The sequence below is a fragment of the Carcharodon carcharias genome, chromosome 5, assembly GCF_017639515.1.
Source record: "Carcharodon carcharias isolate sCarCar2 chromosome 5, sCarCar2.pri, whole genome shotgun sequence".
In the NCBI taxonomy this organism is placed as follows: domain Eukaryota; kingdom Metazoa; phylum Chordata; class Chondrichthyes; order Lamniformes; family Lamnidae; genus Carcharodon; species Carcharodon carcharias.
Window position 1 is genome coordinate 101,699,338 of NC_054471.1, and position 12,843 is coordinate 101,712,180.

Consider the following 12,843-nt stretch of genomic DNA (forward strand, 5'->3'; position numbering starts at 1 on the left):
GTAAATCAGTAATGCACCAATCAACAGCAAATGGTGGTCTGACACGGGTACCTGCTATAGAACAGTGTACAATAGAACCACAATGTTACTTTTCATCTCCATGTTACTCTCTAGTCAAGGGAAGAGGGACCTGGGCGTGCATAAACAAGATTCTGCTTACTAACATCAAAACCTTTGTGATATTTTAAATGCCAGCAAAAGCCAGTGGGCTACTAATTTCAAAAACTGAACTGACTGCCTCTGAACATTCTGAAGTTTAACCTGTGTATGTTGAGAGTTCCGCTACAGCCAAAATAAAGCCAAAGGTGTAAAACTCCTCAAGTAGTCTCATGCTGCCTTTGTTATGAGCAGATTGCCTGGAGATTGCTGTAATCTGGTGAATGGTCATTGGTACTTCTGATCTATTGCCCAATTGCCTACATATTTTCTTTTTTGTTGGGGACATTATTGTGGAAGAGATGATGTCAGCTGCATTTCCGTTTATTTCTACAGCTTTTCTGATGGAGTTACAATTAAAGCTTGAAGTCCTGCCCATTCACATTTGTTTTTTTAAATGGACTTACCACATGCTGCCCTCTATTGTTTTCTTGGCAGTGGGCTAATAAAATGTTCGGTATAGCACATATGGCCTTCCCACATTCACCGGCCTGCCCATGCCCACTGGCCAACTATATGTGGCCGTAACTTCTGGGCTGCAGGCAGACGTATTGGAGGGGGTACCCCTAAGATGCGCAGAGGAACCCCTCCACCCCCCCGTAAGTGCAGTATTCCTCTGGACTGGGAACCATCCGAAAATGCAATTTAAATCACAAACTTCGGGTGGTTCTGACTGGGTTACATCAACAGTTACCTGGAAAACGTCAGAAGAATTAAAACCTCTTCTAACTTCTGCGTAACTAATCGACCACCACACAGGACTTAAGAAAAGCCCACCCTGCAGCAATAATGCACTGCCAGTGTGTTAAACAAGCAGCGAGTGGGACTCCTGCCCCCCACCCCCACAGTGGGAGGAGGTCCCACTGCTGGCCACTCTAGCAGTCCCAGGACCCCCAGAATTGAGTGATAGGCATTGCTGGGACTGCAGGTAAACCCCAGGATGAAGACATCCAAGATGGCCTGATCCAGATAGATCCGGGGTTTTGGATGAGGAGTGATCAGAGCCTAAGGAGAGAGGTGGAGGTGGGGTGGGTTTTAGAGGCCAGGTGGGGGGGAGGTAACATCTTGGGGTTGCGGATTGCCCCTGATGCACACAGTGAAGCCCCCAAATGATGTGCCCCTTCCTTTCCACACAGTTGTTTTAAAAATGGCCTTCCCACATTCACCGGCCTGCCCATGCCAACTGTATGTGGACAGTTTAATATTCGGTATAGGTGGTTTGGTAACCAGCTCAATTACACACTAATTATCTTTGTAAAATTGGTGGGCAGGGCTGCCAATTTCAGCATCTGCACCATACCTTTTTTGGGAACTGGGTTGAGGGTGGGTGGGAAGGCAGTATGTTAACCACCCATCATGCTTTACGTGTCTCTCCACTGAAAACAGGCCTGGTGGTGGGGGATTGCCATAAAACCCAGTCCTATAAGTCTAATGTGTGTTAGCGTATGGAGATAGGACTGATATTCAGAAGTCATCACTGAAGTTGTGCATTTTACTATTCAAGACTTTAAGTGGCATTTTCGTGGGGATGGAACAAAAGTGCGCAGAAAAATAATTTCATGTCACAGGCCTGCATTCCAGTTTACCAGCAACATCTAGCCCAGCGTGATTTTTGGGGACACTGGATCAGGGTGGAATGGCTACCCATCACAAGCAGTGGGGGCTAGCTAAGGTCTTTAAAAAGCCAATTAAGGCCATTGATTAAAGGTCAAACAGACTTTTCCAGTCAGCCCAAGGCATTGGCAACCTGGCATCTGCCCGATGGCAGCCTCCTGGTGACAGAATTCTTTGAGGGGGTTGGGGGTGCTGTCAGCGCTCCAAGATGATTCTGAGGCCCCTCTGCCCATCTACCTCACGATAGCAGCAGCCATAGGCAGCCCCTGTGCTTGGGTTTCCATTTTTCCATTGTATTTTTAGTTCAATTCTTTTAAAGATGCTGAGAGGGCAACTGAAAATGGGGGAGCCCCCTTTCTCGCTTATCTGCAATAGCAGGCTGCAGCTCCTTCCATGTTGGAGGGCCTCCTATTACATCCCCAGCTTCAGAAGCCCACCCCCCATCTTTCTCTGGGTGACGAGCATGCCCTCTGGCCATTAATTGGCCAGCCCAGACAAAATTCACATAGGGTGACTGCTCCCAACATAGTGTGGGGTCCCGACCTGCACTTGATCCTGACCCAACCCAAAATGAAAAACCCTGCCCTTTGTCTTTTTTTAAATGCATGGCATCTTCAGCAGAACATGACAAAAGATTTTTATAATACTATAAGAATAGCCTGGACAGAAAATAACATTGGACCCAATTAGCCTTTTTCTTCTGATAGATCGCAATCCCACCTAGCTCCTTCACTATAGCTGTCAATCCTTTCAGATGAGTTCAATCCTACTTTACTTTTCACCATACCCTAAATCCCTTCTGATAATTCTCAGTCACTTTTCCTTCCTGCCTTTCGTGGAAAATTCATCCAAATGCCTCTTGAAATTAGCAATGATCACTGCTTTGCTAACCTTTCCTGGTGAGTTATTTCACAGCTTGTGGGTGAGAAAGTTCTTCCATCAGAATAAAGTTTGTGCTTCCAATTTTCTAATTATTGACTTGGATTCTCTGGTATTTGAATCCATTACCATTGTCAACAATTTGTCTTCATAAGCTTCAAATTCCTTAATACTAACTGATCTTGAAATTCATCTTAAACCAGTTACTACCTCTGCTAAAATAGATGAAAGTGTTAAACATTTGTGTGCGATTGTCATACAACATAGTTTCAAGGGCAGACTGCCCTCTTCCCCCAATGGCAGAATGTTATATTTGTAATTTAAACTAATGATGTCAGTCAAGTACTTGAGCATTATCTATTGCTATATGCAAACATTATGGTACATTCATTTTAATACTACTGTACTCATTTAACTCAGTTGAAATATCTACAGATATGTGAGTAACTAAGGTCGGTTTAAATTTGTTAAGCAGATTTACCTATGGGGACAATGTTACCTGTCATGGTGCTACCACCATCCTGAGTATAAACATAATGCAGAGTGCAAAAACTGCTGAAACCTTACTTTCCCTTTCCTTTCAGAGTTGGTGGATCTCCTGCATTTTGCTGCATTTTGTTTTTCTTTCAAACCTGCTTGAGTTTTAAACCTGATGTTTAGGTGTTCTGTGCTTTCCAACTCCCCCATTTTCTGACTTTCTTTTAGGACTGCCCGCCTTTGTTATTTCACATCTCTTGTTTCTTTCATGTTGCTTGTTTCTGAAATGCTTCTGTTTATTACTTACCTGAGATGATTTGTTCCATCATTCAGCAATTGTTCCACTGACTTTCTTACTGTTCTCCCTATTCCCTGATCTTAATAATATTCTTGTCAATCTCTAACTTTTTTTGGTTATAAACCTAATTGCCTTGTTGTATATTCCCAATCTTTATCGGTCTTGTTTCAGATTACCAACATTTGCAGTATTTTTGCTTTTTATTTTCTGAATGCTGGCCCCATATGAATGGGGCTTTTGGAGCCTACTCCGCCATTTGATAAGGTGACCTGGCTGAGTTGTCAACTCCACTTTGCCATCTGCCTCCCCATAACCCTTAACCCCCTTGTCTATCAAAAATGTACCTAACTCAGCCTTGAATAAATTCAATTACCCAGCTCCACTGCGTTGTGGGAAAAGAATTCTGCAGACTAATGACCCTCTGAGGAAAAAAAAATCTCCTCATCCCCGTTTTAAGAGAGAGACCTCTTATTCTTATACTATGTTCTTAAACCCTGTTCCAGTATCTCTGAGGCATTCTGTAATTAAAACTGGTTATTCACCATAGTTAAGAAGTGACAGTTTGTACATTAGTTTATATTTCATTATTTGTTAGACATTCTATTTTAAATAGCCTTTGGCTTTATGAAAATTAAAGATGTAAAAAGTGAGCCCCTATGGTTAGGTGCATATATTAATAACATTTTCAAATATAGTAGGTGTAATTCGTTAAAAGCAAAATACTGCGGATGCTGGAAATCTGAAACAAGAACAGAAAATGCTGGAAAACCCCAGCAAGTCAAACAGCATCTGTGGAGAGAAAAATAGAGTTAATGTTTCGGGTCCGTATGACTCTTTTTGTTTGAGGTGTCATTCATTCCTTGTTTTTGGAGAAGATACCTGCATTTGTGTGAAAAACCGTTGTTATAAAGTATTAAATACAACACTTCTGTATTGGTTTTATGGCAAATCCTATAACTTCAGCTCTGACAAAGGTAATTTTGTTTTACAGCTATTTCATGTGGTCATCCAGGCATTCCGGTAAATGGTGAGCTTTTTGGGGACAAGTTTACCTTTGGTTCAATAGTTCGCTACTCTTGTGTCGGAGCTCTAACTTTGATTGGAAATAATACTCGTATTTGCAAAGAGGATAGTCACTGGAGTGGTTCTCTCCCTCATTGCTCAGGTACAATAAATGTATGTCTTTTAATAATGCAAACAGCATGGAAATTGCTTTGTCTCAGACTGGATCGTGCAGTGTCTGCGATTGAACATTGGGCTCAGGATTAGAATCCAGTTCAGACTGCCAACATTAACGGCTCTTCCTTTACTGACTTTAATGATTACAATGTCTCATCCGCCCCCCCCTTCATCTCCTGCCCAAGATCTTAAATCTGTGTTCCCTGGTCCTTGCACCATCAGCTAATAGGTATAGTTTTTCATGTATATCTCATCCAAACCTGTCATAATCTTGTACACCTCTATCAAATCTCCCCTCGGCCTCCTTTGCTCCAATGTAGGAACATAGGACTTAGGAGCAGGCGTGGGCCATTCAGCTCTTGGAGCCTACTCCGCCATTTGATAAGGTCATAGCTGACCTGGCTGAGGTGTCAACTCCACTTTGCCATCTGCCTCCCCATAACCCTTAACCCCTCTTGTCTATCAAAAATGTACCTAACTCAGCCTTGAATAAATTCAATTACCCAGCTCCACTGCGTGTGGGAAAAGAATTCTGCAGACTAATGACCCTCTGAGGAAAAAAAAATCTCCTCATCCCAGTTTTAAGAGAGAGACCTCTTATTTTTAAACTATGTTCTTAAACCCTGTTCCAGTATCTCCCAAAGTGGAAACATCATTGATAGAGGTATTCAAGATCCTGAGGGGTATGGACAGAGTAAATAGTGAGAAACTGTTCCCACTCAAGAGAGCATCAAGAACTAAAGGCACAGATTCAGAATTATCAGGAAAAGAAGGAATAGTGATGTGAGGAAAACATTTTGCTCACCCAGAGGGTGGTTGGAGTCTGGAACAAACTCCCTCAGAGATTGGTGGAGGCAGGTTGGATCGAGTTATTCCAAAAGTAATTGGACTGCTATGTAAAAAGAAAGAATAAAAGGTTATGGGATAAGGCAGCAGAGTGGGCAAGGTAGAATGCTCTTTCAGAGAGCCAGTGCAGACTCAATGGGCTGAATGGCCACCTTCTGCACTATGACCCTCTCAGTATTCACCCTATCAAGTCCCCTAAGGATCTTATATGTTTCGTTAAGATCACCTCGCTTTCTTCTAAACCCCAGGGGGTATAGGCCCAACCTGTTTACCCCATCTCGGTAAGATAAGCCCTTCATTCCAGGAATGAATCTAGTGAACCTTCTCTGAACTTCTCCAACTGAACACCGAACTGCGTCAATGGAATCTCCCATCCCTGGGGCCATTCTGGTAAATCTCCTGTGCACCCTCTCAGGACCCCCATATTCCTATTGTTTCATGGAGATTTCCTGTGAAAGGAAGATGAGCAACATAGCTGATGTTTTCTGCCAGTCAGAAGGAGAAGAGGGGACCAGAGTTGGAAAATGGGAGACGAATAGAGGCAACATTGAGTAGGAGAGGAATAGGGAGGCAACATTAGATAGGAGAGGAGAGAGGCAGGATGCAGTGGGGACCAACAACTATAAGGTGACAGAGAGGCATCAGTTGAAGCAGAAATATCAAAGTTTGTAGAGCTGTGCTACCACTGAAAAACAAATTTTGAAAAATAATGCAGTCACAGTACTAGTTTGATGTGCTTCAAGCCAGTACAGTGAAAAGAAATTGTTACTCAGTTCTGTATATTGAAATAAATTTAATAACCTTCAAAATATATGGATATTGCTCTGAAATGGTGCATGTAGATAGGATAACCTGACCAATACAACAGGGGGAGTGTAAACCTCTGCAAACATCTTTATGTCAATTCTTCGTTATTTTGCATTTGCCTTTGAAAGATAGCCAAGAATAATCAGTCTTATTACATTTTCTGTATGGGCAGAATTTTGCGCCTGCCGGGCCCGAACCAATCTCCAGTGGGCGGGGAGCCAATCCCCTCTGGAGAAGTGGGCCCTGCCTCCATTTTACGTGGGCAGGTCAATTAAGGCCCGCCCAGCGTGTCATCCGCCGGGAAGTGCTATGCGCTCCCTGTGCAGACAGTGGGGAGATTCCCCAAAAGCGAGAGTGCACTCTTTCATGCATGCGCACATCTCCCTGAGGCTAAGTGCTGCCTCAGGGTGATTGCTGACACTTTTAAAAAAAAACATTAAAAGTAGAAAAAAAAATCCTTAACATGTCCCCCTCATGTGACAATGTCACATGAGATGGGACATGTTCATAAATTACACTAAAACTTTATTAAGCTGTTAATTAAGCTTTATTAATCCCGCCAGTGAATGAGGTTTCATGTTTTTTCTATCACCCCGGGGCTCCTAGCCTGCCCGCCAACCTTAAGGTTGTTCGGGCAAGTCCTTTTATTGTTTTAATGATCCTGTCAATGGCCTCAGTTGGCCATTGACCATGTTGGCAGGCGCACAGCTGATTTTGCTGTGCCCCTGCCTGACTGAAAATTTAAATGGGACAGGACAATGTCGGGAGAAACACCCAACGTCATCCCACGTCATTTTATGCGTTGGCAAGCGGGCCCCACCCCCTGCTCCCCAATGGCAAAATTCAGCCCTATGTATATAAATTCTGGTTATATATAGGAGCACTTTTAGTCTCTCTGTCTGCCCTGAATTATCGCTGAGGTTTTTATGATGTAGCAAAATACCGATTTTGTATTTAAATGGTTTTGCAAGCAAGGGTGGTAAGTGAAAAGTGCTAGCCGTCTTCAGGTTGAATTATGGATGAACACTGTCGTTTTTGACTTCAGTTAACAGCTAAATAATTTTGTTCAAGTCCAAATACCTTTTGGGTTTATGAAGTTCAAAATCAAAAGGTTATATTTCTGTCTCTATAAATACAAACTACAGTATTGACACTTGCGCATAGCATATTGAACTCAAAAGATAGTAAACTGTTCAAGAAAAACAGGAAATATGGGGGAGAATTTTCTCCCCGTGGCGGGGGGAGGGGGGGGGGGCGGGGGCGGGGCGTTGTGCAGGTGTTCGCGCGCAGCCAATTGGCTGGGCGCCGCCATTTCACGTGGGCAGCCCAGTTAAGGCCCATCCAGCATGACGCACAGCTGGAAGCACTGAGTGCTCCCCATGCAGGGTGGTGGGGGGACAGAGGTTGCCTGAGTGGGGAGTGCGCTCTTTCGTGTGCATGTGTGCGAAAGAGTGCAGAAATCTCCCTGAGGCACAGAGGTGCCTCAATGAAATTACTTTCACTTATAAAACACTGATTAAAGGTAAAAAAAAAAATTTAACGACATGTCCTGTCATGTGAAATTGTCACATGGGGCAGAATTTTGCTGTCGGCGAGCAGGGGGCGGAGCCCACTCGCCGACATTTAAAATGACATGGGATGACGTCAGGTGGAACCCCCGACGTCATCCCGCCCCATTTAAACTTTAAGGAAGGCGGTGGCGCAGCAAAATCAGCTGCAGGCCCACCGACCTGTCAATGGCCAATTGAGGCCATTGACAAGATCATTTAAACAATTAAAGGAGCTGCCCGTCCTGGCGGGTAGGCCAGGAGCCCCGGCAGCAAATAGAGAAAACATGAAACTTCATCCAGCGGCGGGATGAGGTTTCATGTCAGGTTTTAAAAATTTTAATAAAGTTTTTCTGCAAATTATGAACATGTCCCATCTCATTGTCACATGGGGGGACATGTTAGAGATTTTGTTTTCTGTTTTTAATATTTTTCAAAGTGTAAGCGATCTCCCTGAAGCTGCACTTAGCCTCAGGGAGATGTGTGCATGCGCGAAAGAGCGCACTCTCGCTTTTGGGGAATCCCCCCCCCCCCCACCTGCACAGAGAGCTCATAGCGCTTCCCGGCGGATGTCATGCTGGGTGGGCCTTAATTGGCCCCGCCCGCCGGAGATTGAATCGGGCCCGCCCGCCCGACAGGCAGAGAATTCTGCCCATGAGTTGGGACATGTCCATTAATATTATTAGAAACTTTTAAAACACTTCAAAAACATTCATGAAACCTCATCCCGTCTGTGGATGAGGTTCCATGAAAAATGCAAAGGCCGCATGGGCTCTTCACCTGCCTGCCAACCTTAATGTTGGACGGGCAGCATTGCTAACAAGTTTAATTGATTTTTTAATAGCCTTAATAGGTCTTTGACAGTTCGGCAGGTACGCAACCACCTCCTGCGCACGCCTGCTGAACGCAATATCTAAATGACACATGGTGACATCGGGACGCATGGCCGACATCACCGCGCATCATTTTACACCTCAGCGAGTGGGCCCCGCCCCCACTCGCCGAGCCGAAGATTCTGCCCATGGATTCGAGTAGATAGCTCTAGTGGCTTGGATAACACAACGTGGGTTTACAATAATGCAAATTGTCTCCCCCTCCATGGAAATAATGTTAATCCATAGATTCACTTAAATACAGTTCCATTACCAAATCACTATCAAGGAACTTTTGCTGAAGAGTGTGGCTGCATGAGTGTTAGGTAAGGATGAAGATGGGTCCATTTTCTGAATGTGCCAGAGTGTGATAAGCAACCTCGGGACCCCACCTCAGCATAAATCAACACCTTTAGAAATAGGAGGGACAATATTCAAATTTTTTAAAATCCTCAGCATAAGTTCCTGCTGACAAATTTTAACAGCCTTTATCCAAAATTAGAACACTTCTGTTGAATATGATAACTTTTCCAAACTAAATTCTGTGCAGCATGAAAAGTAGACTTTTAGCACAATAGGCCAAACAAAACAGTAAAGGAATTATAGTGCTAAAAAGCAACAGAGTCAGCAATATCCATTGGGACTTCAGCTGAACGATGCAGATAATAATGAAAATTAATGAGTGCTCGTAGGAAGCTGGAATCACCACTTCCTTAGCAATTTAAAAAAAGAAACATTGGGAATTATTGGTCAGCATATTGCCTTGTTGACTGATGTAAGTACTAAAACAGCACTTACTAAGCACTCCGCCATTGATTCAGGAGCTTGTCTTATTTCAGAAACCACCTCACTGATCACCCAGCAAGGTGCTTTTGTTCCTCTGTTCTGAGCAACTGGTGGTATGTTTCCAAATCATCAGACAGCTGTTCAGGCAATTAGCAACAGTTGGCCATAGTGAGTATTGACATGGGAACCTTCACATTTTATGATGGTTCCTGTTTGCAATGCTGTTGGAAACACAATGCGTTTCAGAATGTTGAGCTGCAGGGAACTAACAAATGCAGTTTGACAACCACGTAGTAAGCATGTTAAACATTAAAATGATAGAAATGAGGCTTTGAGCAGGCTCGATTTTCCTGCTGTAACATTTCTTTCAGTAATGCTTTATAAATTACAATTCTTTAATGTATTGCAGTTACATTTTTAATTTTAATGGTCATTAGAATGTTTATGCTTTATATAGATGCTGTTGCTATACTTCAAACTTAGTATGCCTTATTAATAGTTAATATTTGAGATAATAGCAGTCAACTTTGTGGCATTCTTGAGTGTTGGCTATACAATTTAGAATGAAAATGCATCAAAATGATACTTACGAATGTAATTATAAGGAAACATTTTATCAGAGGATTTTAAAATATTCTGATTCATAATATAGAGATGAGAGGCAAAATTACCATCAGCAGTGTTCTTGTTTGGATGCTTAACCCACACATACCAATATGTTCTACGCTTTTTTAATAAAGGTCATGTGAAATTAATTGGCTTAATGTCGTCATGAAAAGTAACAGAGGGGAGTTTGATATGAAGACATATTTGTTTGTAAACATCAGCAGTAATTTCTATTCAATAATTGGGAAACAGAAAATGCAGTGAAACCTTGCATAAATATCATTATTCCATTGTGCTATTTAGCAACAGGTCTGATAAACTAGTGATTATATTAGAATTTAAACCAATTGTTTGTGTTAATACTACTCAAACAAACCAAATCAGTTTTAATCAATATTAGGAAACTTCATACGCAAAGCAACTGCCCATAGTTAGTTCCAAATGGGTCATTTGGGTATGCATTTAACATAAGCCAAACACAAAACCTAAATGTAGAATTCCATTAGAATGAAGCAAATTTAATTCATTGTATGAAGTCATTCACTGCCATTGTATGAAATCGTAGTGCACTCAGTCATCTCATTCACAGGTATTGTGTAAAATCACAATTCATCCCCAATCGTATCCCATTCACTTATAAATGCAAAATCACAGTGTGTTCAATTAAATCCTATTCAGTCCTATTTCACTTTATTGAACCATTTCCTGATTACTTTCAATTAGACTTCCTAAGGATTAAATTGGTCACTTGAAATTTCAACATGAAGTCCAAAATGCATGCACACACTCATCAACAGTACGTCTGCCGGACGCCATCTTGACATTTGCTTGCACGCACACATAATGACGACGGGCCACAAGTTTTGGGCGTGAATTAATACCCACTGTTAATTTGAAACTACCACTGCCATTTTGAAGCGCCACATGCCAGCCAACATCCAGTCATAATCTCACATAGCTGAACACAATGTTAACAGGCAAGAGGGGCATGGAAGAATGAAGAGGAGTCATGCAGAGCGGAATAAGCTTCTAGAAGAGAGATGGGGCAGCAAGGCACTCAGCAGGAGTGTTGGAAAGGATGGGGTCCAAGATCTATCTACAGCCCTCTGCCAACTTGGAATTGGACTCCTCCATGTTCTTTGGCATTGTGCACTGCATTTCTGGTAGGCTTTCCAGTGCACCAAGCATTAGGTTGTGTACACCAACCAGCCCCCTCCTGTAGCCTGAGCCATTGAGGTCTTCATGAGACTCCTTTGCAGCAGAACTAGTGTGCAACCTTGCTGTCCAGCTAGCTAATATCTGTGCTGTCCTTTACCCATACCCTGATCTTGGACACTTGTGGCCAGTATCTCATCAGGTGTAGGTCCCTCACTATCCTATCCTTTAAAGCAATGGTTCTCAAACGTTTTTTGGTTAAATGACCCCTTTTCAAATGGACTAGTAATCATGAATGCCCCTACCACCACCTAAATTATAATATTATATAATACTCATAATGAAAGTATCGCCTGTAAGAAGTGCCTTAATAATCTTGATTAGAAAACCGGCACTTATTTACAGATATCAGTGAAATGGATATGCTTGCTTCTCACTAAAGAGCTCTATAACCTTGCGACAGCCAGCTCACTTTGCAATGCACATATTTCAGTTTCACCTTGTCCCCGGTCTTGGCCTACATTTCACTTGTGATTACCTTGGAAAGAATCTGTGGAACACCAGGTGTCTGCAGAGCCTAGTTTGAGAGCCACTGCTCTAAAGTACACACAGTCCCAATCTCTGAGCTGACAGCTTTGAATGTGAGATCAAGTGGTATTGTAACATCCATTCTCACATTCCACCGGGATCACAACACTTTGATATTCTTGATCCTCATTAAAATCCTCATTTACTTGACCTGTTCATGGACTCATACTAACCACTTAAAAAATATGGCTATAATAAGTTAAGGAAAAGGTTTTGAGCTATCTTAATCATCCTGATACAAAACCATTTTTTTTTCTAAAGATGTGAAATTCTTTTGTTTCTTCCCAGAGTCTTTCTGAAACATGTAACACTCATAACTAAAAAGCCCCATAACATTTTGGGTACTGCTCAGGTGCCTTTGTGGCTTTCCAAATTAATAGTTAATATTTACCTTCACACAAGAAGAACTTGTACCTTCTTCTGGCCACAGAAATGTCTTCCAGATGCTATGCTTTTCTATAACCTTGTGTTTTGAATGCAGAAGTTCAGACACAGAATTAACAACCAATTAATAGCAGAGTTGCTGGAGCAAGGGGAAGCTGTAGGCATGCCATTTGGATACTCCAGTATGAGTTCTTCAGGTAGTTTTTCACTCTGCATGACATCATTGTCATTCAAAAAAATTTAGTAATAACTGAAAGTTCAATAACAATTGTCATTTCCATAAGTTTTGTTTATAATTGGTGAATAATTTCAATTCCAACTAAATTCTCCTTAAATTATTTGTGTTAACTTCCCAAGAGAGGTTCAAATAACTAAAGCCCTTCGACCCATTTGATATCTTGCTTCCAAAATCCCAGTATTAGCATTGTTTAGCAGTATTTAATTGTTCCTTAAAAAATTCATTTAGTATGGCAGACACAAAATATTGGGGCATTAGAGAGTGGATTCAACGTGCACAGCGTTCTGGGGGAAGACAAACAGCATGAGAATAGAGTGGTTCAAAAATAGGAGGGATCAGACAGGGATTGGGGCAGACTGAAATGGGTTCACAGTGCATGGGCTGAATTTTTCCTCCGTCGGAGGGGAAGTT

At 42.2% G+C, this 12,843-nt stretch overlaps 1 protein-coding gene across 1 annotated transcript in view; it reads left to right on the forward strand.

Moving 5' to 3' along the window:
• LOC121278286 (CUB and sushi domain-containing protein 1-like) overlaps nt 1-12,843 on the forward strand; it is an 844,854-nt gene that overhangs the window by 750,282 nt on the left and 81,729 nt on the right. The window contains exon 47 of the mRNA XM_041188558.1: nt 4,416-4,589. Coding sequence (XP_041044492.1) covers nt 4,416-4,589 — 174 coding nt within the window. The remainder of the gene's footprint in view (nt 1-4,415; nt 4,590-12,843) is intronic.